Source organism: Centroberyx affinis, unplaced genomic scaffold, assembly GCF_046629955.1.
Source record: "Centroberyx affinis isolate AG114_WGS23_722 - 3 ecotype Tasmania unplaced genomic scaffold, CSIRO-AGI_Caff_v1 ptg003896l_1, whole genome shotgun sequence".
In the NCBI taxonomy this organism is placed as follows: Eukaryota; Metazoa; Chordata; class Actinopteri; order Beryciformes; family Berycidae; genus Centroberyx; species Centroberyx affinis.
Genome location: NW_027281734.1, coordinates 227,015 through 255,000, shown reverse-complemented (window position 1 = coordinate 255,000; position 27,986 = coordinate 227,015). Strand labels below are relative to the sequence as shown.

The 27,986-nt window shown below is 40.9% G+C and overlaps 1 protein-coding gene across 4 annotated transcripts in view; it reads left to right on the top strand.

Annotated features, from left to right (window-relative positions):
* The window catches only part of acsl6 (acyl-CoA synthetase long chain family member 6), a 29,586-nt gene extending 1,802 nt beyond the window's left edge, over positions 1-27,784 (top strand). For 2 of the 4 annotated variants that reach the window (XM_071541539.1, XM_071541536.1), the window contains exons 2-20: positions 620-728; positions 2,650-2,714; positions 4,454-4,555; positions 5,391-5,490; positions 6,279-6,457; positions 9,289-9,321; positions 10,466-10,517; positions 13,916-13,989; positions 14,331-14,408; positions 17,853-17,987; positions 18,495-18,629; positions 19,441-19,536; positions 19,653-19,725; positions 23,040-23,128; positions 23,746-23,862; positions 24,451-24,594; positions 25,189-25,290; positions 25,428-25,499; positions 26,276-27,784. In XM_071541539.1, coding sequence (XP_071397640.1) covers positions 620-728; positions 2,650-2,714; positions 4,454-4,555; positions 5,391-5,490; positions 6,279-6,457; positions 9,289-9,321; positions 10,466-10,517; positions 13,916-13,989; positions 14,331-14,408; positions 17,853-17,987; positions 18,495-18,629; positions 19,441-19,536; positions 19,653-19,725; positions 23,040-23,128; positions 23,746-23,862; positions 24,451-24,594; positions 25,189-25,290; positions 25,428-25,499; positions 26,276-26,416 — 1,896 coding nt within the window. In that variant the 3' untranslated portion in view covers positions 26,417-27,784. Of the gene's footprint in view, positions 1-613; positions 729-2,649; positions 2,715-4,453; positions 4,556-5,390; positions 5,491-6,278; positions 6,458-9,288; positions 9,322-10,465; positions 10,518-13,915; positions 13,990-14,330; positions 14,409-17,852; positions 17,988-18,494; positions 18,630-19,440; positions 19,537-19,652; positions 19,726-23,039; positions 23,129-23,745; positions 23,863-24,450; positions 24,595-25,188; positions 25,291-25,427; positions 25,500-26,275 lie in introns of all 4 variants that reach the window. The other 2 variants (XM_071541538.1, XM_071541537.1) reach the window with 2 other exon arrangements.
* Positions 27,785-27,986: the final 202 nt, after the last annotated feature.

Sequence of the window (27,986 nt, the reverse complement as noted above, 5' to 3'; positions counted from 1 at the left end):
TGTAGCTATACAGGAGCACAAAAAAAGCTCAGTTCAACTCAGTATCTCAGGTATCTTCTTACATTTAGACACGTGACCTGACAGGAAAAGATGGATTATCATTTGTAGAACAAGGAAAACAATTTCCTCTCACTCTGCCCCAGGCTCCGGTGTCTATTAAACCCTGTCTTTATGATGGAGAAGGATTTGATCTTGGCTTTTTGCACATTGTGATACTATCATTCCTATGGTGTAAAAAAAACAAAAAAAAAAACTTGCGTAAAAGGAGTTTTGTTATGAGTAACAGTAGTAGGGATTTCCCAGCTACACAGCATCTGCTAAATGCTGAAAACGTAAATGTAGAAAAATCTCTCTCCCCCTATTTCTTTCGCTATCTCTCTCCCTCTTTCTATGTCTCTCCTTCTCTGTCTTTCTTTTTCTCTCTGTCTTTCTTCTCTGTCCATCTCTGTCTCCCACTTTCTGCCTTTCTGTGTCTGACAAAAAATGCTGAAAATGTGAGCAAATGGAAATAAATCTCTCTCTGTCTCTCTCTGTCTTTCTCCCTCTCTCGTTCTCTCTCTCTCTCTCTCTTTCTCTGTCTCTGTCTGTCTCTCTCTCTCTCTCTCTCTGATAGCATGAGGATGGGGGTCGTCGGTCCATGATGGGTGACAGCTCCAAGCTGCTCACTCATTACCATGACGACGCCAGGACCATGTACGAGGTCTTCCAGAGAGGCCTCCACATAGCTGGTGGGTAGGATGTGCAGTGTAATGATATACAGTACACACACACACACACACACACACACACACACACACAAGTTCACACACTCACGCATATACTGTGCACACACACTCGAACACACGCTAACCTAAACCCAATCCTAATTCTAACCTCTGTCCTAACTCTGAAGGTGTAAAACTCAAACTGGTTCTCACAAGGATAGAAGTACAAGAACACACACACACACACACACACACACCAGGGCTGTAGTACTCGAGTCTGGTCTCGGTCTCATCTCGGACTCGTAGTTAATATGACTCGGTCTTGAATCGGTCTCGGATGAATTAACATACGGTAATATTATTGTTTTTATAATTATAATCTCTTCTAAGAAAGTGACCAGCAGCGAATGATACAATTTTCACATTTGATAAGGTTATGCGCCCACCGAAAGGTTTAGTGACTGCTGATTGGTGATATGCCAACTACCCAACCAATGACTTCGTTTTGATAAAAAAAAAAAAAAAAACTCTCACCATGTCCATATGTAACGTTACTCCTGCTCTCGCTCTGTCTTTCTCTGTCTCTTTTCCTTCGTGAAATAGATTAATCCACTTCTAGTTAAGTAAAGGTGCAACTACTGTATGTTATGAACATAAACAAGCTGCCTACAATTAATTTTGTCCTCAAAACATGCTAATTTTGTTGAAATGTCTTTGAAAAACCTCCCTTCTATTTTAGTCAATAAATACAGTGGTAGCCTTGGATAACACATTGCTATGGTATTGGTTTTGAATTGGACTTGTAGTTTTGCGGTCTTGGTCTCGACTCGGTCTCGACCCCCCTCGGTCTTGGTCTTGAATCGGACTTGATTCACCAGTGACTCGATCTGGACTTGGACTCGACCAAGGCAGTCTCGACTACAGCCCTGACACACACACACACACACATAAGTTTTTCTCCTGCCCAAGGTTACAAACACACATGTAATCCAGTGTTTAGACAGATGGAGATAGTCACACATCCAGACAGCGGTGCGGTCCGACCATAAAACCTCCAATGGTATTTCTGTGGCCTGAGGTAAAAATGAGTCTTCCGGTTGCCATGGTGATGGCCCACGTTGCTACCGGTAACGAGTGAGGCTCACAGTCAGGCTGTTTAAAAGTGACTAAGTGTCTGACTCACAATGCAGAGACATTCGTACCTAATGGGCCTCCAGCCGTACCTGTTCTCCAGCTGCAGCTCCAGAAATGGCTCAATTAGTTTATAACCTGATTTTGTATAATTAGACCTTCGTTACACAGTACGAAGAGTTGAAAAAAACCTGACATCTACTAATCTATCTTACAAAACGACTGCTGGCATTGAAGTAAAGCCCATTAGGGGTTAATGTTGAAGTTAGGAGACATTTTGAGACTTTTTGCGTACGAAATAGAGGATATTTTCCTCTACATATGTGAAATAATGATCAACGAGTAGGAACAAATAGGAAAAACTTCTCCCAGAAGGATGTGGCATAGTGATTTTGAATTAAGCCATTTTCGAATAGTTGTGTGTGCTTGTTTTAACCTACTTGTAACACCGAATGGGTGTGAGTTTACCACATCAGGACAATTCAGATAGTGTCAGATGATTTGCCAGTCACAGAAAAGTAAATAAGCTAAACTGACTTTTGAACAGCCTAAACTTTCTAGCACTCATCGCAAACCCCACCCACCTGGTACTACAAGAAGACTATAACAATTGCTTATAATTATTATGCAAATTATGACCCAGTTCTGTTCGCAATCTCACCTTAAAGATTCGCGAGCTGGCACATGTGTCGTCCTACAATGTGTTGGTCCTACATTTTAAGGTTTAAAGGTTTTACCACCTGGAAAATGTTTTAGGCTGCGTCATGTAAGTGCTGTGACACTGACTCCCACTGTCTCAATGTGCGTTCACCAGGTGACGGTCCTTGCCTGGGCTCTCGGCTCCCCAACCAGCCTTACAAATGGATGTCCTACAAAGAGGTTAGTGCAGTCGAGAAGACACGATGCAGTAACGACAACACAGACCGACACAAACACAGTCTGACCTCAGAGAACATAACTCCAAGAAGAAATATCCAGCATTTGAAAAAAACTGACACAGACTATTCTTACAAAATGGTTGTGGGAATGAAAGTAAAGCAACATTTAAGTCATCTAAGGGTCTTTGCTCACCAAATAGTTATATTTTGGGGATAAAGTGTTCCATGTTTTAGAAATACTGACTTTCCAATAACAAAATTTGTGCAATCGTGGTACACAGATAAGATCATTTTTTTTCCAAATGTAGGTTACTCTGACACAGGAAAGCATTTCATCTTTCGCCCTAGCCTCTACTACTGAAACTGAAACACTGAAACAATGGTCATCATCAGTCAACATTTCTCTGTTCTGAGAAAATCAACGAACTTGTGTACACAAAGAAGGCCTCCTCTGTTATGAGTAACCAAGCCTGGAATCAGATTATATCCCACTTGGGGCTTTGTTTCTGTTTCTTCCAGCGAGACACAAGCAACTTTCTGAAATGTATTGAAGTAATCGCTGCAGACAGACGCTACAGCAGCTGAAGTTTCAAACATGCTTTGAAGCTGTTTGGACCTTCATGTTCGTGCAAATCTCTAAACACTGGAGATAACCTCATGTTTTGGAAAATGATAGGGGGGCTTTATTTAGACGGCTGCCGTTGGAATCTACAGCTGCGGCCGACAGGAAAGCTGAATTGCACAAACTTTTATCAATGACATCATGTTATTTTGGTGGAGAATGGAGCGTGGAAAGTTTTTTATTTATTCTCTCCAAATTCCCAGGGAAGCCAGATAAGTCTGGACATGTCTGTAGCCTCAATCTGGGAGAAGCTGTTTTCTTCCATATTTCAAACATTACATAATATATTCTAAATTTGAGAACTAATAGGCAGTGCTTCAGCTGAACACGTGAAACTCGTTACATAATCTGTTAGTTCGCAGTGTAATCACAGTAACAGGAATGTATTTTCTCTGTTACCTCTGTCTTCCGCGAGCAAGGTAACTTGAGAAACAATCGCGATTTGGAAATTTACATAATAGAATGCCAAGCATATCTGCAGGGATGAAAACCGTGGGTGCTTCCAAAATGTGCAGATGACCTTTGACTTTCATTGCGTGTTCTGTCTAAACCATGCTAGGAAACAAACCCCATGCTAGTACATGACCAACACTAACATTCACTATGTTGCTGTTTTCATATATTTTGATCATACACTGCATTTATTCCAGTGTTTTTTCTGTTTTAACAACCATACATGCAAACTAGTGTACACAGAAACTGTTACATCAGGCAGTGGGAATGTAAAGATGAGAGAGAGATGCAGGCTTGTGACCAGAGGATCGCTGGGTTGAATCCTGGACTGAATGGGAGAAACTGGGAAAAAAAATATATAGATAGAAAAATAGCAAAGAGTTAGAAGAGAGAGATCGAAGGCATTACAAAAATCTGTTAATTATGACTATCCAAATAGAATAAAGGTGAGAGAGATAAGCACTAAACCCCACGATCTTTATCATTAGGAGCCAAGAAGCATTCCAGTTTTCCACTAAATACAAAAGCACCGGGAAGTGAAATATGTGTGTTTTTTTAATACAGAGAGTTTTTAATATTACAGGTATTTATAATCTCTCCTAATGGAAGAGTAGGTCGGTATTTGTTTTGTCCACTCAGCTGTTATCACACTCCCTGTTCTGCAGGTCACGGCCCGGGCCGAGCATCTGGGGTCGGGCCTGCTGCACCAGGGCTGCCAGCCAAACCCCAACCAGTTCATAGGGGTGTTCGCACAGAACAGGCCAGAGGTGACAGTCTCTCTCTCTCTTTGTCTGTCTTTCTGTCTCTCTGTCTCTCTCTCTCTCTCTCTCTCTCTCCCTCTCTCTCTCTCAATTCAATTCAAGGAGCTTTATTGGCATGACGTACATGTGCACATGTTGCCAAAGCATAGATTCAAACATAAATGAGATAGAAATAAAGTAAAATAAAATGAAATAAACTGCATATTAAATATATAGATTCATCACATAGAATATTTCTGGACAGTGACAACAATAACAGTGATGATTACAAAAAAGCAAAGTGAAAGAAGAGTTTACAGAGTTGATGTGTTTCTTAGATTATGGCATGACATCACATACTGAGCACAGAGTTCTACTGTTTCTCTCTCTCTCTCTCTCTCTCTCTCTCTCTCACTCTCTCTCTCTCTCTCTCTCTCGCTCTCTCTCTCTCTCATTTCACTGCCTCACACTTGTACACACACACACACACACAGCCAAGCCAAACCGTTTTACCGGTGTTCTCACTACTCAATACAGGCCACTTGTATACACACACACACACACACACACACACACACACATACATACATATTATGTAAACACCCACACACTTCACAGATTAGTTTTTCTCTTTTGACAAGTCAGAGTCAAATGTATTTGTAGTGCACAAATGCACCTCAAAGTGCAAAAACATGATTAAAAAAACATCAAAGAGACATGAAAATTGTGAATGTATAAATATGAAAAGTATATGCTTAAAACAGTATATTACAGTACAAGCATGGCTAAAAAAAACATAATCTTCCCTGGCCTTTGACCCCTGACCCCTGACCTCTGACCTCTGACCTGTGTGTGATTCCAGTGGATCATCTCGGAGCTGGCCTGCTACACCTACTCCATGGTGGTCGTCCCCCTCTACGACACACTGGGTCCAGATGCCATACAGTACATCATCAACACCGGTAAGAATGCACATGTCACAAACTAGACACACACACACACACACACACACACACACACACACACCAGGAATACAACAAATTATGTATTCATAGGTGAGGGAATAAACCATGAAGGGCAGTCACTGTGAATATCCAGGAAAGAGCAGTAACTTTCTCTTTCACATGTATCATATTAATATTGCTGGGTGAAATCATGAAGTCATGACACTTTTCAGGGTTTTTCAGAGTTTTTTCTTACTTTCGTTTCATGATTTTGAAGCAGTAACAGTAACCCAGATTGGGATCAGACGCCATAATTTGATTGCAGCCAGTTTTTACAGTTAGTGTTTAATAATTCATGATATCTCTCATTTGCTAAATCATTAATAAGTCATCGGTGGTTTTGAAGCCCAAAGTGAGCAGACTAGTTTTTGTTCCACTGCCCCATGGGAGTTCGTTTAGTGGTCTTGGTCGCTCCCCAGACTGGTTGTTACGTTAACCTCTTTTACAGATCGCACATCTTAAATTCATTTCAGTTTGTGTCTGACGTGAACATGGAGTCACCTCCTGAATCGGACAGACACAATGCAAAATTACTGACTCACTCCCTCTCATTACTGACTCACTCCCTCTCATTACTGACTCACTCCCTCTGTGAATCAGAAGTTTGATCAAAGTCGAATTGAACCCCCAACCCATATCTAGGCCTTTTTTTTTTCTTTTTGTGTTTTCTTTTCCTTTTCTTTTCGTCTTCTGCGGGTATTCACACAAGGGTGCGGGTGCTCTTGTGTGCTCTTGTGTCATTTCAGCCGACATCTCCACGGTCATCTGCGACAAGGCGGAGAAAGCCCAGGTGCTCATGGGTAATGTGGAGCGGCAGGAGACTCCGGGCCTGCGAAGAATCATCCTTATGGATGACTTTGACTCTGAGCTCCTGGAGCGCGCCGAGGGCTGCGGCGTCCACGTCCAGTCCATTAAAGAAGTGGAGGTACAGTGTGAAACAGATGAAGAAGGCCCAATGCAAAGTTGTAAAAGTCTCCAGATTTCAGATGTCATATGTGATTGTAATAGAGGACTTTGCAGTTGTGTCTCAAATCTCCTGGCAACCACAGCTGGTGCCATCATGGAGGTCCAGTGGAGAATTAGCTATGCACAAATAATGCTAAATATATAACAACCAGGCTGGAAAACAAGAGATGTCAGTATAAGTAAAAGTCAATGGTCTGATTTAGGAGATTTGTTTCCACATTCAGGTTACTGTGACACAGGAAACTGTCTTGTCAACAAACAGCTGGTTTTTGGCTTTGTTAGCTAGCTAACTAGCTAGCAGGCTAATTTAGAAAACCAACTGATGTTAATGGGGAGCATGTCTTTGTTCCCAGAATCCTATGTTCCCCAGTTCAATATTCTGTTAACACACATTAACCCTCCTATTGTGTTCGGGTCAAATTTGACCCGTTTCAAGTTAAAATATTTCAAAAATATTATCCAGTTTTTTTTTTTATTGGAACAAGGCTTCAAAACAGCTATATAAACACAACAAAACCAATGGTTATCATTTTATTTGATTTTGAAGGTCTCTAAAAAAAATTGTTACATCTGTGGTGTTCCGGGTCAAATCTGACCCGGCAGAGAATATTAATGAGTCTGGGTGGTCCTGTGGATAAAATTTTACTCAAACTTGACTCAAACTCTTGTTTGAGTTGGGTTTGATCCACAGAACTACCCAGAATGTTTTATTGCTGCATGCCATAGTATTAAAAACCAATGTTCTCTGTGGGTCAGATTTTACCCTATTTTTGATGATTTGATGATTTGGTTTGATGACAGCAAGGTAAATGTGGCCTTTGGACCACAAAATAAAAAAAAAGTAAATGTAGGTTTTGTGGGGAACATCTTTTTCAGGTTCCCATTATGTGCTATATAGAGCTGGGGAACATAGGACCCTGGTAACATAGGACCTTGGGAACATAGGACCCTGGGAGAGCACATATGTAGAACTGGGGAACATAGGACCCTTTGTCATGTTCCCATTATGTGCCATATAAATATGGGGAACATAGGACCCTGGGAACATAGGAATGACTGCAGTTAATGTTAGCATACGACTACTAACCTGACATTATCTAAACACAAAATCACATGTATCAGTCAGTAACAGGACAGAAATCAGCCATGTGTATTTAATTCTTTCAAAATGGACAAGTTGTAGCCTACGTTTAGAAACGGAATCAGCTGTTCACAGCTACAGTATTGTTGCGAAGAGCTGAGGACCTCTAATATGGCCGCCAGAGGGTGTGTTATGTCCTTACATCACCTGAAAACCCCAGATGTTGAGGGTTAAAATTTTCTTTTCCAGCAAACCTGGTACCAGTCCATTATTGTTGTAGACATGTTGCTTGTTGGTGTTACAGAATTATCAGTTCATACCATATCATGACAGGCTAACAAAAACACAAAATATATGCTTAAATTGGTTCACAGTCAGTCTAAAAATATGCAGTTTGGTTGGCATGTACAAGCAGGGGATGAGTGAGTATTAGGTAGGAGGTTTTCCCTGCTTCTTATCGATCTGAATCTGTATCTGAATCTGTTGAATGTTACATTTCCTCCACAGTCACACAGCCAAACATCAACACACCCAACTGCAAAGTCATTCCACTTCTAGCGAGTCCAAATCACACATGACTTGATCAATACTCCACATGCCTTACAACATCAATAAAGTGCATATGCATTTAACACTAACCACAGCTGTGTTGGTAGGTGCTGTCGTGTGTCGTTACGCCTCACAGCCTGCAGTTAGGATTTACTGTAAATTCATTTCACTGTAGCTGTTTATGCTTCATGACCTCAGTCAAAACAAACTGCCATGTGAAACTGGTCCTGGCAGCTCTTGCAGACGGTTTCTCTGGAAATCTCTTAATCTTTAATACATTACTCAACTAACATCTGTGGTAATGTGTGTCTACTGCATGAGCCGTACTGCTTACATTCTTATGACTCTACCACAGTTGGGACATTATTACATTATTTGCAAATACTTTATTTTTAGTTTTTATTTTAGCCTACCTAGTGTTGTTTGTGTCAAAGGATAATACAGATTAGTTTAGTTTTAGTTTGATTCAGTTCATTTGCACGGTGAAAAAATTGAAGTGAAGTGAAGCGAAGTGATAAAAAAACAATGATGAAAACAAAATATACTATAACACAGTGAGGACAGTTCAGTGAGTGGCTAGAAAGCCAAGATAATTACAGGAAAGTATGTGACAGTTAAATATGTACTTCACTGTCACTTTACTGTTTCCTGATGTGATACACACCCAACCCATCTGGTACTGCAAGCAGGTTACAAGAAATGCTAAGGATTATTTGCAAATGAGGTTAGATCAAGGACTGAAATCAACCGTGAAAACATTTGGCATCACATTCAGAAAAAAAATAAACTCCAGAAATTATAGGGGATCTGGTTAACCCTTGTTTATCCAGAGAAGGTTTTCTGAGCATGTAGGCCTACGCTTATTCTTTTTCAGCAACATACTACTACACACTTATAAAAGTTACACACAGTCACATGCAGGAGCTGCTACTGTTGTGCTGATTTAAACTAGTGCAAAGACTGGTTTGGCAATCTTTTGGCCTTCTTGTAAGCAGATGACGGTGAACCATATATTTGGTCCAGAATGACCTGTGTTATCCTTTAGGAAATTCACTGACAAACGCTAACTATTCTAGGCACCACCAAAAAAAACACTACAAATGTGTGCAATAAAGTGTGAAGTAAGCTAATTCTATTGTTTTGCTTGTTGTTTCTTACAGGCCCTGGGCAGAGAGCACTACAGAAAGCCTATAGTGAGTACAATAACCACAGATATCCATTGTACATGGTGATGTTTAGTACTGCAGAACTCCTGTACTTCGTTTTTTAGGACTTTACATGACGATGATGCACTTCCTTTTGGTGTAAATCTGAATTTGATTCATTTAGGTAGCTGAACTTAAAGGGAGATTATGCTTCAATACCAAACCTAGTGGGAGTGAGAACCTCAAAGATGAATAAAGTAATAATCCACAACATTTTCATATAAATAAATGTCCTTTTTGCTAGTAGTAATTCAACCTATATCCACTTCATGAAAGCTTTTACATATGCTGCCCTAAACACAGAGTGTCAAGTAGCTCTTTCCTGGGAAAAATCCTCTGACGCACAGGAGGTGATCTGTTTCACATTTCTGGCAGCAGCAACAGTGGTTCGATTGGAATGAATAGAAGAAGAACTGGGTTAGTTAGCATGAGCAGCGATAGCCACCATGGCTGAGCAGACGCGCCACCTACAGAACTGCATCAACAGAAAATCCAAGGAAAAAGACGTCACAGTACCTCCCACAGTTTGACTGACACGTGATCTCTGGGAGGTGCAGTGCAGAAACACCACAGCAATGACCAGTTTAAACGTTAAACATTGAACATTGCCAATTTTGCCCCAAGCCACTGGCTCAAGGTAATCAACTTCAGGGCATTAACCGGCCAAGCTATTCAGCTAGTGTTTACACTGCGCTGGATATCAGAGGCAGAAGCAGAATCACTTTCTTACAGTACAATAAATGATCTTTGGGGAAACTGTCTTGGTGACATATTGGAAACTTACATAGCATATACTGATACTGGTACACAGCAAATTTTCTATAAGTTACTACGTGATTGGACTCATATAACACTTTCAGACTTAAATTGGCAATTTCACTATGTATGATGACAACAGGACCTTGCATACAGAGAAAGGGGACAGTAGAAGATATACAAGTGACAACAGACTTCACATCCCACTCTACATATCTACATTCAGTATTCAATCATCTGTAGCTATCTGTGTTTGAGCAGCTGCAAGAAATAGAAGTGCGTCGTGTGACCAGCGGCATGACGATCTGATGCTTTAAATTCCTGTAAAAAGTCTTCTCACCATCTTTTCTGACCTATGCTGTTTTTGTCTCCACAGCCACCAGCACCAGAAGACCTGTCTATTGTGTGCTTCACCAGTGGCACCACAGGTAGAGTTGTTGAATACAAATAACATGTGCCAACTTTTCAACTTTTAAGCTTTTTTCTTTTGTGTTTGGTGCTGGGAAATGTACGCATGGGTCATCCAGGAACTTGCAGGGTACAGTTGATTGCCTGATAATGCGACTAATCTCTCTTTATTCCTGTAAGCATTATAAAGTTATTAATTATTGCCATTTTACAGTCTCTGGACAAATGAGGCAGACAGATATCGTCGCTCTTAAGTAAAAACCTTGTATCTCCAAAATGAACTTTTCAGAAACTAATAAAAAAGATCTTAGCTTGACCACTATGCATTTTTGAGTTTATCCAATGGGCTTTTAAAAGGGTTTCATCAGCCCAAGAGGACCATGTACGTGAAGTCAAAACATGAAAAATTGGAGTTATGAGGTTTTCACAACAGCGATACGTAAAAGTCCACGCAGCTCACATCATTAAAAAAAACCCCAAAAAAAACACAAAACGTTACATTAGATTTGGTTCACTGATGATCTAAAAATTAAAAAATAAGGGCACAATAGTACATTTTATGTTTGTTTTCCTGCAATGAACTGCCTCTCTATGAGTTTCTATATACACCTTAAAGCAAAAAGATTCCTGAAACAAGAGTCATCCCACACACAGAGTTTCCCTCTGCACCTATCTATATGTCACACTCTGTGCTTGTGTGTGATAATTCTCCTTGTCGTGTCAGTGCAGACACACTTGCCAAACCCCAAGACATAGTTTAAAGTCTAGGACTCCTGCAGGTTTGTTGGCCAAGCCAAGGAACACTGTCACTGTTTGCCACTACATAATTAGCTGTCAACCACACCTTTGAGAAAGTTTCCCCTATTTACACCAAGCAAAGCAATGTTTTCAGCTTGTAACTTGATGTGCTTTTCCAAAAAGGAATCAGTTCACTGACCTAATATGGTTCGATTGAATTTGGGTCTAAGTATTGTTTGCTGTGACTCATTTCACCCAGTCATAATGAAACTTAGCTCCCTGTTGTTTTTGTATCCACTGGAAAAAAGGCCATAGTGATTACATGTAGGACAACTGCGGAGGTCAGGCTTGGGGACAATTAACTTTCAATTCAACCAATTCAAAATGTCAACAAAATTCCAGTTTATTTTTGACGGATCAAACACTCATTCTCAATTATTAGTTGACAGGTTGGACAGAACAACCTGCTGATGACACTAGTAATTTAATTTTCAATACATCAATCTTTTAAGTTTCATGCATATTCTTGCATGCATATTATACCAATACAGTGCATTTCACTGATAAGCCTGAAGAAGGCCTTGCTGTGCTAAAACCTTGATTAAATTTAGACTTTTGCATCAGAGTTATGAGTGTGCAGCTTCTCCCTTGTTTTGATGTTTAGAACCTGCAAGCCAGCACCTCAACTACATAAGTGTGTGTTTTTTTTCTTCTCTTCTTTACGCATTTCCCTGATAACACACTGACTTAAATCACCCGCTGTTTGGCTTTCCAAATGCAGATCCCATGTGGCTCAGTACTGCCAGCGTTAGGGGACTGACTCAAACTGGGGTTACCCATGTGGTGGTTCTCAACCTCTCAGGGGGTCGTGAGATATTTTTAGGGGGTCACAAGATGATTTATGGTATATTTCTATTACACAAATTGATTATCACGTCTATTTTTTCTGGTTTTTGTTTAACTTTTGTTTTTTTTTTCTTGTGAAATACTAATTCTTATGAAATGAGTTTTAAGCTTCTAGTGTTGCTTCTTTTTAAGGGTCACATGCCTTACAGTGGTTGAGAACCACTGTATTACATGGTCATTTGGAAACCGAATACTACGACTCCACAGCAACAAAGAATGGCTTTAAGGGGAGATGGGCACGCACTGTAATTGAATCCAGTGACAACACAGCAACAAAGAGAGACTTAATGGCGAGAGGATAGTAGAGGAGAGTATAATCCTCCACACTGTACTGTCCCTCCCTCAATTATTAAACGTCCACTCTGGATTCCCCTGTGTTTCCTGACATGATGGAGGGACTTATAGAAACATGAGTGAGGAAGTGTTGCTCTTCTTAAGACGATGCTCTTATCCCCTCGCAACAACACCCAGCCACCAACCCACCGAGCGACAAAGACAAGATAAACAGTGTGAGGAGGACAAGCTGGTGTCGTCTTACCAATGTGTCACGCTGCCTGCTCTTCCAATGCAACCACAACTGCAGCCTCACATTCACAGTCTAGGCCCGCTGTTGTGCTGAACGCTGCCACCTGCTGTTACAGAAAGAGAGCTACAGTTGCCCTGCGGGTTAATTTTCCACATACTTCTGCACTTCTTGAGAATGCCCTTTTTCTTGTTGCAACAGCGTTTCGATTCTGAATTAAAAGCGGCTTCCTTCAGGGAGGATTAACTCACATGACACATCTGGAAAGAGGAAATTTCTCCGTGCCATTGCAAAATATAGAAAGAAAATGTGTATTTATGTGTATAAGATTGAGAAATGTAATGCAGTAATCTGATTGCTAAAAATTACAACTGTACTATGTTGCAGCTATTGCAAAAAACCCACAATAATTACGCAACAAATAGTGGGATTCCTCAGAAACATGTTTCAAAGGGAAAGAGGCATTTACCATTGTGAGATTATAGATTTGTAATTTTCCACTTTCGACTGGCTATAGATGATGATCACACTTTTCAAATTACAGTCTGGTAATTGAAGTAAAGTGTTCATTTTGCCATAGAGTATAGCTTTTTAGAGACAAAGTAACCTAAAAATAATTGAAAGTAATCGGACAACATTCTCATTTTCATATTCTGATGGATTATATTAGTGTTTGCATCTGAAAGCAGGTAATCAATAATCTATTATATTTTGAAAGTAATCTTCCTAACCACATATATGTACATCTGTGTGTGTGTGTGTGTGTGTGCGCGCATGTGTGCGTGACAAATAAACTTAGCTTAATGATTGCATTTTTGCATTTTGTATTGAACAGAATGCAATACTTTTTATTAATCCTTGTAGGGAAATTCTCTTTTTCGCTCGCCCCCCTCCAGAGAGATTTGAACCAACAACCTATCAGTCACAAGCCTGCTTCTCTTCCTCGCCTATCACTCCTCAACACAGAAACACTGTAAAAAAAAACCAAAAAAAACAAACAAACAACATCCTTATCCCTAAGATCCCTAAATCAACAATTCATTCTTGTGTTGTCCTGGCTTGACGGGGTTAAATGAAGGGGAGCCAATAAGGAGGGAGCAGGGAGAGAAATTCTGAGGAAATTCTGGGGAACTAGGTGTGTTTTTCCATGACAAATCCCCATTGTCTTCCCCCTGTCATGATCAATTTATCCTCTGCCAGGTGAGTTCATTTCTTTGAAATCCATTGTGTGTTTTCTATCTGCCCTCATAGGAAACCCGAAGGGAGTCATGCTCACACATGGGAATGTGGTGGCGGATTTCTCAGGCTTCCTCAAAGTGACAGATGTAAGTGACTCTCCTCTATCCCTTTCCCTGGAAATCTTTCTGTAATAATTATCCCCCAAATGAGGCTTTTCCAGTTTTGGGAATGTTTTTATGAAGAGCCCTTACTTTGCTGACTGATGCATCATTATGGAGCAACAAACCACACTTCAAAACCCAGTCTGATTTCATGGTGTGTCCCCCCCCCCCCCCCCCCCCCCCCCCCCCCACTGCAACTTCTGTTTTTCATGAAGTGGCCTTGTTGTTGCAGTTTTTCTAATCCCACCTGACTGTTACCCCCTCCCTCTGTCTGTCTCTCTCTCTGTCCTCCTCTCTCTCTCTCTCTCTCTCTGTGTCTTCTGCAGAAAGTCATTTTCCCCAACCAAGATGATTGCCTCATTTCCTTCCTGCCGCTGGCCCACATGTTTGAGAGACTCATTGAGGTAAATGGGCCAAACTTGCTCTTTTATCAGTTCTGTAACTACAGGAAAAGGTCGTTATTTGTTTGAGCGTTGGCTTCAAGATGTTATGTGTGTGAGTGTGTGTGTGGTGGGGTTTATGAATAACTATGCGTGTGGGCGTTTGATTAGGGATATTTGAGTGTGTGGGAAGAAGAGAGAGACTCCTGGCCCCCACATTTCCTGTCCTCTCTTGTCCAAACTCTGATTTGGGTTTTGCACTCAATCTGCCTCTACATGCATTGGTGGCATATTGCATCACATCCTTTTCTATTCTCACACACACACACACAAACATACTGACGCACACACACATATTGGTGTTACTGTACTTGTGAGGACCTTCACTAACTGTATTCATTCCCTAACCTTAAATCTTCCACTTCATGCCTAATTTAAACCTAATCCTAATTCTAATCTTAACCCTAACCTCCAAATCCTAACTCCTTAACGCCAAAATATGCACACTTTGGAGGATTTTCTCATCTTTCTACCCCTGTGAGGACATATGTTCCTCATAAGTAGTGAAATACAAGAAAACACACATACACACACGCTGTTATCCATTAATAGATTAATAGATTGATAGAGACATTAATAGAAAAAAACAGCTGCAAACAATTAAGGTTCAGTCAGATTATTTATGGAAACTTGGGAGTTCATCTCTGTTTACTCAACTGTCAAAATCGGTACTTACAATAACACACACACACACACACACACGCACATCCGCACACACAATGACACACACGCGCCGATAGCAATACGCAATCGCACATAAGCACACAGGAAAAGGTAGCGCCCAACACCCCCTGTAGCTTTTCCTGTTTTTTTTTCTGATCGTTCTACCCAGAGTCACTGAGAGTTTGGTTAGTTTGTAATGGCTGCCATCAATGTTAGGCCATCAACCTCCTGTCCAGAAGGAGTCATTTCCAAAATGCTATAATTTTTTATTTTGATCTGGGGAGAGAAAAAGTCGTAGCTTGATGTTCATGGTTTAACATTCCAAAAACACAACTGATCATATAAGCTAAAATGATTCTTTATGGTATAAAAAGTGAATAATCTCATAAATATTAACCGTTAAGTTTAGCATCCATAGGTTTTACTTTCATGCCTGCAGTCATTTTGTAGTAGGTGATAGATGTGACATTTTTCATTCATTTCATCCGATTTTTGAACAAAGTTTTGACTGCAAACAAATTCAATGGAGGATTCACTGAAACACTGTGATGTCCAAATTCTTTTAATTTAGGGCTCTGGGTCTGGCTAGATCCATCCATCACTCATTCAAGATCAGTCATAAAGCCTTACAGTAAACATTAAACCATTACAGCAAGTAATCCTGGTTTGTTTGTCTGGTTTGTGTCCTTAAATGACCTTAAACTGCACAGAAGCTCTGTTTTTTTCTGTCATTTTTGATTAATCTTGAGATCTTCAGTGCTATATTTTCATTTAGTGGACTCAACTAGAGATAGTGTGTGCATGTGTGTGTGTGTGTGCTTGTATGTGTGTGTGTGTGTGTGTGTGTGGCAGCCAATCGGGTTGAACCAGCCTGGTTTGTTTGCAGGAAGCACGGCGCAATCTATTGTGAGCGGTGTGAGACTCAGACACAGGAAACCACCTATCTTCCCCAGCAAGCAGCACGCCAGATCACGCGATACAAACACAGACACACACACACGCACACGCTCACACACAAATACACACACTACTCCCTATACCCCCCCCCCCCCCGTGATAGAGGTGAATAGCACATTATTTAAACACTGCTCCAGCCTCACACAAACCAGTAGAGGTTATTGTACAGCTTACATCTGGCTCGTACTATTTGAATGCAGATATATGATACCACTGATCTGTCAATGAAGAGGGAAAAGAGGGCGGGCCTTTTGCCCCGCTGTGTCCTCAAATGGCTTCAGAAACAGGAAGAGATCCACATGTGGGGCGTTTTTTCACAACTCAGTTACAACAACAAAGGGGTCTGTGCTGTGCTGGCGGGGTTAACCATTACTCACTGCACAGTTACTGGAGCTGTGTGTATGCAACTTGTCTGTAAGGGGGAGGTGGGAGCATAACTGTAAAAAGAAAAGGAAAAGAAGAAAAAAAGCTACTTGACGACCAAACACACGCTAAGCCTGTTTCAGAATGTCCCCTGGATTTGCTAATTCACCAGCAGTTTATCCTGCAGCTAACTTACAGTTTATCTCCAACAGTGTGACCAATTTGCATCAAAATTTCCCCAGCTTCCCCAGCCCCAGTGTGTAGTTTTCTGTTTTGCCGTACTATTGATTCGAGTCAGAATCCTCATTTAGATCTGCAGCACGACTAATCATTAAACTATCATTTCACATGGTGTTAATGAAGCTTGAGGTAGGAAGGAATAGCAACACTGGAGAGAAGTTTAACTGATGATTGGCTGTTGATTACCGAGCAATGAGTCACATTCGTTCCTGATGCTACTCCTAACTGGAGTTAATCCTCTGTGAGTTCTGGTATTTCCTCCTACTTTTGAATTTAATCTACAAAAATCAAGCCTCATGATATATCTTGTTACAACACTTTTCAGCTCAAGTTCAACTCTATTCATTTCAGTTCACTTCAAAAGACAAAATCTTTCACTTCAAAGACAAAGTTGCCCAAGCGGTTTACAGAACATCACAATGTAAAACACGCATATCAAAACAATACAGAAAAACGATAAAGCTCCTCATTTTGTTGTTAGAAGTGATATTTGATAAATAATTCATTACACATATGACGACTGATAGAATATTAGGATAGGATATTTCACATTAATGCCTAATGACTGTCACTCTTACAGTCAGTAACGACCGTATTTACCTATTTGTTGTGTATCTCTTGTCCTGTGTTGCTCAGTTAGTAGAACATGGTACCAACACTGCCATTGAGGCTAAAAGCATCTACCGATTTCTATATGTTGCGCATGTGAAGGGTTTCATTTCAAAACACTATATATCGATATCGATGATTGATGATTACATCCCTTATGGTGTTAGTATTTTTTATGTAAAGAACCGCTAATAACTTCTAGAGTATTCAATAGGGAGTTTTGCTTTTTCATCATTTTGTCAGAGGGGGTGTCACATTTTATATCGGTGAAGATCTTATTTTGGAATAAAACAGGCTTTTTCTAGTTTGTGGTGTGTATGTCTGTGTATATCTACATGCATATACAGTGCTGTATATGTGTATTTGTGTTTTCTTTACATTAGAAGTCACTGTACCAACATTGTTTGTTCTTGTCATTTGTTCTTATAAAGAAAACTAATAAACATTGTTTACAAAAAAAAAAAAAAAAGAAGTCACTGTACCACTCAATGCAAGACAATGCAAGACTCAAGACACTCGTACCCTCAGTGCAGTAGTGCTTCATGTATCATGTTTAATGAGTGTGTTTCTCTGTAGTCTGTGGTGTACTGCCATGGAGGACGGATCGGCTTCTACCAGGGCGACATCCGCCTCCTGTCAGACGACATGAAGGCTCTGCGGCCGACCATCTTCCCTGTGGTGCCTCGACTGCTCAACCGCATGTACGACAAGGTGAGAGGAGCGGATACAGACCAAGCCTTTTCTGTAAATACACTATAGGTGACTATAGGTGTAATGTTGGCAATAAAGGAATTCGGGCCTATTTTACTGAGTTTTTCTGGATAAGAGCATCAGCAGTGATGATATCCACTCTTTGAAAACTTGACATCTACTCTTATAAAGATTTGTGGTTTGAAATCCAAATGAAATCGGTTACTGTTACATTTATGAGTAACCTAAAGATGTTTGCCATCAAAATATTTATGGTTTCACGAATGGTTTTGCAACACTGACTAATGCATTTCGAGTAGTCTTTTTTAAAAATGGATGCATCGTGTTGCAAAATAAAACCCCACAAAAATGTAAATGCAGCTGGGAGTAGTTATGGTGACTAATGTGAGAGAGTCATTCGAAGAGTGAGGGCGGTGAAACCTCCCTGATGTTTTTTGGGCAACTCAGATGGACAATGTTCCCAGCAGCAACCAAAACAATGTGTGTTCTTCTTTGTCTTCTCCACAGATCTTCAGCCAGGCTAACAGTCCGCTGAAGCGCTGGCTGCTCAACTTTGCTGCGAAGAGAAAAGGTGCTGAGGTCAGCAGCGGGATCATTCGCAGCGACAGCATCTGGGATAAAATCTTCTTCAGTAAGATTCAGGTACACGCTTCCTCTTCCTGCTTCTTGCACTGAATGTGAGGCCTTATGAGTACCATGTCTGACAGTATGGACTTCTGTTACTACATTAGCTGTTCCTGCACCAGTGCCACCATAATAAACCCCCTCCCTCTTTCTATCCCTAACCGCCTCCTCCTCCTCCAAATCTCCTCTCCCTCTGTATTTTCTCCTCCTACTCATCTTCCTTTTTCTCTTGCACCACATCCTCCGCTTCCGCCTCCTTTTCATCCCCACTTCTCTTCCTCTGGTTCTTCATTCTTCTGTCCGCCATGGACTGCATCTCAGGCTGATCAGATTTTGACAAAACTTGGGGGAAAAGTGCCACTGATTGGCCCAAAGGGGGCGCTACATCAATCATTTGTTAGTCAGCGTGTCACATGGGAAATCTCACAAACCACTGACCGAATTTTCACAGAGCTTAAAGTATAAGTTCACCAATTTTGGACCTTTTATATATATAATTTGTCCCTTATATACCTGTAGTACTTGGACCTGCAGAGAATATTGTCTCCAGAGTCAGCTGTTGGTTGAAACGGCTCCATTGCCTCTTACTGGTAACAATGAGTCCAAACGGGGTTTGTCAAAATATCTCCAAAAAAAGCCATTTGTAAATTTCACAGGGGAGTTGAGAGTAAACGGAAAGATACAAAGTTAATAAATTTAAATTATCTCTGGGGGGGTACAATTATTATAACAAGGTGATCTATTTGTTACTCCTTGACTGCATCATTCATGAGGGACGACATGTTTACCGTTGCCTTGTAGTAATGATGTGCTGTTTCTCTCTGTGCAGGCCAGCCTGGGAGGAAGGCTGAGGATGATTATAACAGGAGCGGCTCCCGCCTCGCCCAGCGTCCTGGGATTCCTCAGAGCAGCTCTGGGATGCCAGGTCGGAGACACACACACACACACACACACACACACACACAGACATTTGAGAATGCACCTATGTCCGTCACACACACACAAACCCCTTCCTAACAGTGTGTCTGTGTGTGTGTGTAGGTGTACGAGGCGTATGGTCAAACGGAGTGTACAGCCGGCTGCACCTTCACCACTCCTGGAGATTGGACCTCAGGTGAGACTCAATTTGCCCTAGTCTAGTCTAAGCCTTAGACTAGTCTTAGATTCTCAGGTTAGACTAGTCTAATATAGGCTATTATGTTGCTTAAATATTAAGACTGACTTATTTTGAGGTAGGAAAGCTAGCAACCTTCCCCCTGGCTAAGCTTGAGTTAAGAACTTTGTTGTTATGGCAACGAGTCGGCCTAACTGTCAGCCATTCATAAAAGACGGCAAATCTTTGGTTTTCGGAAAGAGCCTGAAGAAGAGAGAGAGTCTTTAGAGACATAAACAACCCATTAGAGATCTACAACAATCAATAAGTCTACAACAATCAATAAGTGTAATGGAAAAATACAGCAGGAGAATAATTATAACAGAGAAATACGGCAGGAAACCTTGTCTCTTTCCTGAACCTGTCTCAGCCAGATGTCAATTCAAAGGGGCTTTATACGAATCAAAGGGTCTTTATCTGAACGACCATTAATGTACGGTAATGGCCCAAGATGACCCTATATGTGACAAGCAAACCTTGTTCCTGTCTTGATCCTGTTTCTGTCTAGTCTATTCTTGCGAAAGACTTTATCTCATGCTTATTTCATTCTTAGTTTTTATTGCATGTCTGACCGTGTCTTGAACTCTCCATATGAATAGAGTTGTATAGTAATATGAATAGGGTTGCTTTGTACCTCTGAAGATGTAATAGGTGTGGAGATGTATAAAAGGCAACTGAGCGAAGAGGAAGTTGCTCATTCAGCCTGAAACTCTGTTGAAGGTTGTCTGTGCCCGCTTGTAGGTGTAACGTACGAATAAACCAGAGAGGAAACTCTCTCTTGTTTCTCAAGTCTCTTTTATTTCAGTAAACTTCCACCACAATAAGTAGTAGGAACAGGTAAGTATAAGTGTCCATAGCAAGTTGAACTTAAGGTCAGATTTAAGTCTAAGACTAGGTCTATCTTCATGCAGCTGGCCCTTGATCTCTGCCTGGCGAGGCTGGCGTAATTTAGAGAATGAAATAACTTCTGTTATTTTTGTCTAGGAAACTTTGTTGTGTTGCCATTATTGTCCAGACTTGAATAATTTACAGACATTCCCCCAACTCCCTCGTTTTCCTCTTTGTGTCCCACCCTGGAACTTGACTGTGCTTTGTTTGTGCTTTAAATTTAGCCTTACAGTAGTTTAGCCAACACTCATTTTTTTACCCTGTGGATTCACAGGCCTTTGATATGTTCAACAATAGTGACTGTGTGCTGCGTTGTGTGTCACTCTGCCTCTTTCGGGCTGGTTCCTGGGTTCAGCCGGTCAGATGTCACATAAAAAAAAACTCAGCCACGGTCTCTCAGGCCTTATCAGCTTCTCCCCTGGTGAAACTACGACAGGCTGCGCACGCTGGAAACAAAAGCAGGGGAGAGAGGAGGACATGTTGGTCACAGAGAGTGAGAAAGAAAAAGGGAGAGGGCTGGAAGCGAGAGAGAGCGATAACAGAGTTGTTAACAGTCATTATGCCTGCTCAGCTTCGTGCCAAAGTCAACAAGGTGGACCTATCTCAAACAAACACGCGCAAATATGCTCACACAGAGTTTGTCAATTTGTCAGTGAAGAAACAGATTCACAAGACAAGTCTTCATCATATCTGCCAGTATTGACCCTCCTGTTATGTTCAACGCCTTGGCAGTTATGGTGATTATCAAGTAACCACTGTGCAATCATACAGACTTTATGGTGTGGATGAAACAGCAAAGGTCGTGGTTGTTGTTTTTTTTTTTTATCACTTACCGTACTCGCCTGACTTTTATTATGTAATGTCTTTCCCTGAAGACACTGGCCAAAGTTTCAGCCACAGCTATAAACAAATGCATTTCAATACTTCACCTTCGTCCGGCTGGTGTTGAAATGGGTTCACTTCTCATTGCTGCGGTCCATTGAAAAGCACTGAAACTTATTCTTTCGAGGGTGAACATTACTTTTGTGCTAAAAGGTCGCTGGCTTGTACACTACCAGTCTGTTTCTTAGACAAATATAAATAGTGAAGTTGATGTGCCTATGTATGAATTTCTTTCCAAAGCCAAGGCGAAGGGCAGCTACTTTAAAGAATCTAAAATATAAGATAGTTTTGATTTGTTTAACACTTTTTCGGTCACTGCATAATTCCATGTGTGTTATTTCATAGTTTTGATGTCTTTACTATTATTCTAAAATGTGGAAAATAGTAAAAGTAAAGAAAAATGTGTTTGTCCAAACTTTTGACTGATAGTTACGCTTTATAGTTTAAGTTTACTTACTTACTTACTTTATCGTCACAACCATCTGTTTACATACTGTATGTTGGGCAGAGCTGCACTGCCCTACAAGCCTAAAAAGCCTTGTCACACTGAGTCACTACACTGACGAAACTGACCTCAGAGCTTATCTACTGTGTTGTTGACACAGAAATGGGTTATTGTGACAGCATTTATGGGTGTAATTGCTGTTGATGTGAAATATAAATCCCTGTCATAATAATAACTTTATTTGTATAGCACTTTTCATACAGACTATGCAACTCAAAGTGCTTTGACAGTTCAGCACACCCATGTCTGTCATGACCTTTGACCTTTATAATATATATCTGTCTATGTGTCTATGTTTCGATATGTCTATGTCAGTACAGGAATGAACAGATGGAATTAGATGCAGTCCGAAAAAATGCAAGACTCGCCTAATTTTTAAGTGTTGGCAGTGCTCAGCAATACGCCCACACAAATATGCACACACACACACACACACACACATAAACTCACACATAAACATTTCAATTCAATTGCGGGAAGTAGGCCCACGCTTTTTTGTGGAATGTCCGCTTAATTATTAGTTGAGTTGAGTTGGGTGAAGCCTAGAAGGTGGGAGAGGGAGGAGATGACATAGTACATGCTGTAAGGCTGTTGTACTGCCATGTGAATTGTGAATGCAGCAGAGCCAGTGATTACAACCATGAAAAAAACACTTATGTTGGACAGTGTTCACCATGTTGACTGACATCAAAATGTAGTCTAACATCTCCCCCTACTGCTCAGTTCCAATATTTTACAGGACCATTTATATTTCTGTGAGGACTTGGAATATGATGAATTATGTTAAGTGTTGAGCTTTATTAGACTCATTTTGATTTGTTTCTAATGATGCTACCAAATGTGTGTAGATTTCATTCCTCCCTACTGCTCCCCACATACAGTATGTTATTTATCATTTGAACATTATTTATGGAAGTGAATTTGGCAGTATAACATGAACTTATTTTAAGTTTATGTTCAAGTTTATAATGATGTTACCTATTCTGCTCAATGTGTGCAGGTCACGTCGGTGCCCCGCTGCCCTGTAACCTCATCAAACTGGTGGATGTTGCTGAGAAGAACTACTTCGCCTCTAAGGGAGAGGGGGAGGTAAGTAGAGTGATTTGGAAGACACATACACAGTGTCACGTATACTGTGTGTATGTGTGTGTGTGTGTATGTGTGTGTGTGTGTGTGTGTGTCAGCATATCTGCAGGTTTCAGAAAGCAGAGACTTTTTAAGACCCTTTTTAATGCCACTTGGAGTTGATTTTAAGACCAATTTAAAAGCCAAATTGAAGAAATAAAGCTGTCAAAGCTAGTCTATTTTTAATCGAACATACCCAATTAATGCTCAGAAACTATAAATGGGCAGAATAAGAAAAACAACATCAGGAAATTGATTGTTAAGGGACATTAAATTCAGTTGTGTTTGCAGTTATGATGAAAAAAAAAGTTTTGCATATTGTATTAACCCTGTTCTGTATTAATAATAGTAAGGAGTGGACATGCAATGCAAATAAACCTGTCATGGCATAGTGAAAAAATAAGGCCTCTCATAACTGTATTTAAGACATTTATACACTTTTTAACAGCTTAAAATTAGATTAGCATAGACTTTTTAAGGACCCTCTGATACTGGTGTATGTGTGTGTATGTGTAGGTATATTTGTATTTCTCCCCCCTCCTGTCCCACCCTTCATCCCTTCTTTCTAACCGTCCCTCCAGGTATGTGTGAAGGGGCCGAACGTGTTCAAGGGCTACCTCAAAGACCCGGAGCGGACCACCGAGACGCTGGACCCAGACGGCTGGCTCCACACCGGGGACATCGGCAAATGGTTACCTGTACGTACGGCCACTTCAAACTCCAACAGTGACACGAGCGGGATGTTTGTTTAATGTTTGGAAATGTTGTCTAAAAGCAATAACATATTCTAGGTTGTGCAATATTGGCACATATATTAGACGATGATATAGGACTTCTACTCATATGCTATTGCTTAAAAATAACTCTTTCTCTTGGACTCAAAGCACTTACAATATGTTCCTCTTGTTTTCAAAGCACTTACAATTTGTTTCTTTTATTTTGTCTTCTCTCCTCCCTTTTCCGCTCATTTCCTTTCCTCTTTTCCTCTGCTATCCTCCCTTTCCTTTCCTACCCCCCTTGTCCCTTTTCCTGTCTCATATTTTCCTCTCCTCCTCCTCCTCCTCCTCCCACTCCTTTTCACTTCTTCCCCTCCCCTCTCCTCTCTTCTCCCCCTCCTCTTCCTCTCCTCTCCTCCCCTCTCCTCTCCTCCTCCCCTCTCCTCTCCTCTCCTCTCCTCCCCTCCCCTCGCCTCTCCTCCCCTCTCCCCTCCTCTTCCTCTCCTCTCCTCTCCTCCTCCCGTCCCCTCTCCTACCCTCTCCTCTTCCTCTCCTCTTCCTCTCCTACAGAACGGCACACTGAAGATCATTGACAGGAAGAAGCACATCTTCAAGTTGGCGCAGGGCGAGTACATCTCCCCCGAGAAGATCGAGAACATCTACATCAGGAGTGAACCTGTGGCGCAGCTCTATGTTCATGGAGACAGCCTGCAGGTGAGGCCTCACACACACACACACACACACACACACACGCAAACACACACAAACACACACACACACACACACACACACTACATCTCAATGTCCCATAAACCTCGATACGGAGTCGCCTAGGTCTCTCCTAACAGATTCTTCCAAGGCATGAATGGGATTAGTTGCCCCCGAGAGCCAGTGTGTTAATCCAGTATAAATCCCATTTGAATCCTGCCAGGCTGAAAATGTGGTGAAATACGCCATTGCAACCCTTTCTTTCCCTTCTCCACATCTTAATGTCATCCATCTCCCGGTTCATTTGTGTATTTAAAGCCATGAGTGTGTTTTCCCTGCCTTGATTTATTTGATTGAAGACCTTTCAAACAAGCATTCTTCTTTGTTTGTATGCATCTATGTAAATATTTGTAAAAATTGGTTTTATTTGTGGAATTCAGTATGCAATGTGACAACTACTGTTCTTCAAATGACCATGCTCACTGTTTGACCGGGACAAATTCCTGGTACCTTAATGTGCTTGGTGGTTGAAGTGATTGCTGGTCTGTCACACATAATAGTTTGACTCTTTCCTCTTATATTTGTGTGTGTTGTGTCCAGTCCTGTTTGGTGGGAATCGTGGTTCCAGACCCAGAGGTCATGCCTGACTGGGCCAAGAAGAAAGGCATGCTAGGCACCTATAAAGACCTCTGTAAAAATACGGTATGTCTCATATGACAGTGCTATTGTTTTTCTTGCCTCTCTCTCATTAGCTACAATCAGGGTTGAAATAATATGCTGATAATATTTAGGCATTATTATAAAGAAGAATCTGAGGTACTTCCTTCTTCTGTGTACAGGTACTAAAGAAGGCGATCCTCGAAGACCTGGTGCGTCTGGGCAAGGCCAGCGGCCTCCACTCTTTTGAGCAGGTAGGCAGGCGGTGATATTTGCATAATCGGCTCAAAAAAAATTGTTTTCTGCAGACTTTTGTTTAGTATTATGTGAGAATATGTGCAACAGTCTTGGTCTAAAAACTGTAAAAATGTTATCTATGATACTATGTGCCAGCAGTACCTCAACTAGGGATTAAGTGTAATAAGTATGATTACACTGTGCAGTAAGGAGTCAAATGCCCTTAATGCACTTAATCCTTAACTGCTCCAGTTGAGCTGTACAGTTTAAGACTTATACTGGTTTAGGGTTATACTCTGGTTATAGCTCCAAAATATGAATGTCTGTAAGTCTATGGATAAGAAACAAGGTGTTGCTGCCAAAAAAAACAAAAAAAAACCCAAAACAGATACATAGCAAAGATCAGCCAAAGAGTAGTGAGTGGCTCCCCTGGATAAATAAAAGTTAAGGAAAAAATATTCCAAGTCATACACTAATACACTTACACTAATTACTGCTTTGTATCATCTAACAGTATTTGTTACACACCTTGTCTACAGACTCATGTTTTCTATGATACAATGCCACAGCACTGCAGTAAGCAGAGATCCTTAGATCCTTATTCTTAGTTTTAGTGGACTAGGCTTATTCCATGTTTGTGAAATGGACACTATATGTATCAATTGTAACCGTTATTTAACGACAAATGTTGACTAAAAATGTTCTTATTTTTAGAAACAGCTTTGGGGAGAATCTGAAGAATCTCGGTTTCACTTTAATAGCTTTTCTATGCATTTCTATTTCCCTCTCCAAGGTGAAAAACATCTACATCCACAACGAGATGTTCTCCATCCAAAATGGCCTCCTGACTCCAACACTAAAGGCCAAGAGACCCGAGCTGAAGGAGTTCTTCAAGGAGAAGATCGACGCCCTCTACAGCAGCATCTCCATGTGAAGGCCTGCAGACCTCGTTACCCAAAAAGCATCTTAACACTGAGATCCTCTTTGCCCATTGACTTACAGTGGAGCAAAGATACAAAACCTTAGGCTTAACATGCTTTTGGAAAGCAAGCCGAGCCTGGCCTGCTACCTGCTATCCACCGAAACAAACTAAAAATGCCCTGTCCCCAGCAGCAGTAACTCATCAGCACTTTTACGTTAAGCGATCCATACTTCCTTCCTGTCACTCTTCTTCTCTTCTCTCCTCCATCAGTCTAAACCCACCAACCAAACGTGATCCAAATCCACCGTCTTGCACCTGCAAGCGTGACGTCTTTGTCTGTATTGTAGCTCAAGGAGATGTGTAGATTTGTAATAATGCTGACACCTGCGGGACAGTGACGGACTTTGAACCAAACGGACAACAGTAGATTTTCATCCAATCGAACAAGCTGCTGACAGCGGTGCCAGGAAGCAGGAACTGATGAATTTCACCCGGCTCTGTTGTGATACGACAGGGACTGAACTTTTGTGTCCAAACATCTTCAATTAGACCAAAAAAAAGAAAAACGGCATCCCCTTTGTCTGAGTGTCAGAATGTAGTGTAAAGTAGGGAGAGTAGCAGCCGTGCCACACACAAATCAATGTTTCCCACACCGCTCCATGTAGAGCGACTCAATGTTTCAGCTATGTCCAAATCATAGTCCTCTTCATTCATTCATTCATTCATCTCTTCATGGCTGTGATCGTCAGTTTAGCCTGCATGCTCCTCGTTTATATGAAGGCCTGGCCTACTGCAACAATCATCAACAACAATCACAGTCACAATCACTTTCTTTTCATCCATCTTTGCACTTAGAGTATGTCAGGTAAAAAGAAATTAAAAAAAAAAAAATGAAATAATGCAAAACCAGGGGCTCAGGGCAATGCATGCAGTTTGCCCTGCAATGCTGGGACCGTTACCATATGACTTGAAAAAGATGAGTATTTCTTTGTGGGCATTAATAGCAGGTTGTATTAAGCCGTCCACAGCCACTGCTGCTAGTGCAAGGCTTTGTAATGTAGTCAAGGCCTATGATTTCCATTCACTGAGGGAACATAGAACCACCATGGACTTTCAAACAAAACAGATTTTTTTTTTTGGGGTTTACACGTAGAAGAAGTAATGTATAGGCTTTTTTTTGAGTTGATTACCGTCCCAAAGCATAAACCAACAATGTGGATGTACATAAATGAGGACAGCTAGATGTAAGCATATTTATTAAAACAATGGTTTGAATGGATTTTTTTTTCTCTCTCTTTTTGCGTGTAGTGAGATGAATTGTACTATTTATTTATCTATTCTACTGTAAAATGGAATCAGCACCATATCCTTGTAATGATTGAGTGCAGCAATAGGGAGGAGGGAGGGCGGGGAACGGGATCAGGGCAGAGAAATAAAAAAATATTCTGGAATGATTTTAAACTGGTGTTGTTGTGTGTTTCTTTCTTCTAGAGGTGTTCAAAAATATTGGATTCCTGTTCTTGATTTTGCAAATGGAATTGAATGCATCGTGGAAGTTTGATATGATACAACATATATGTGT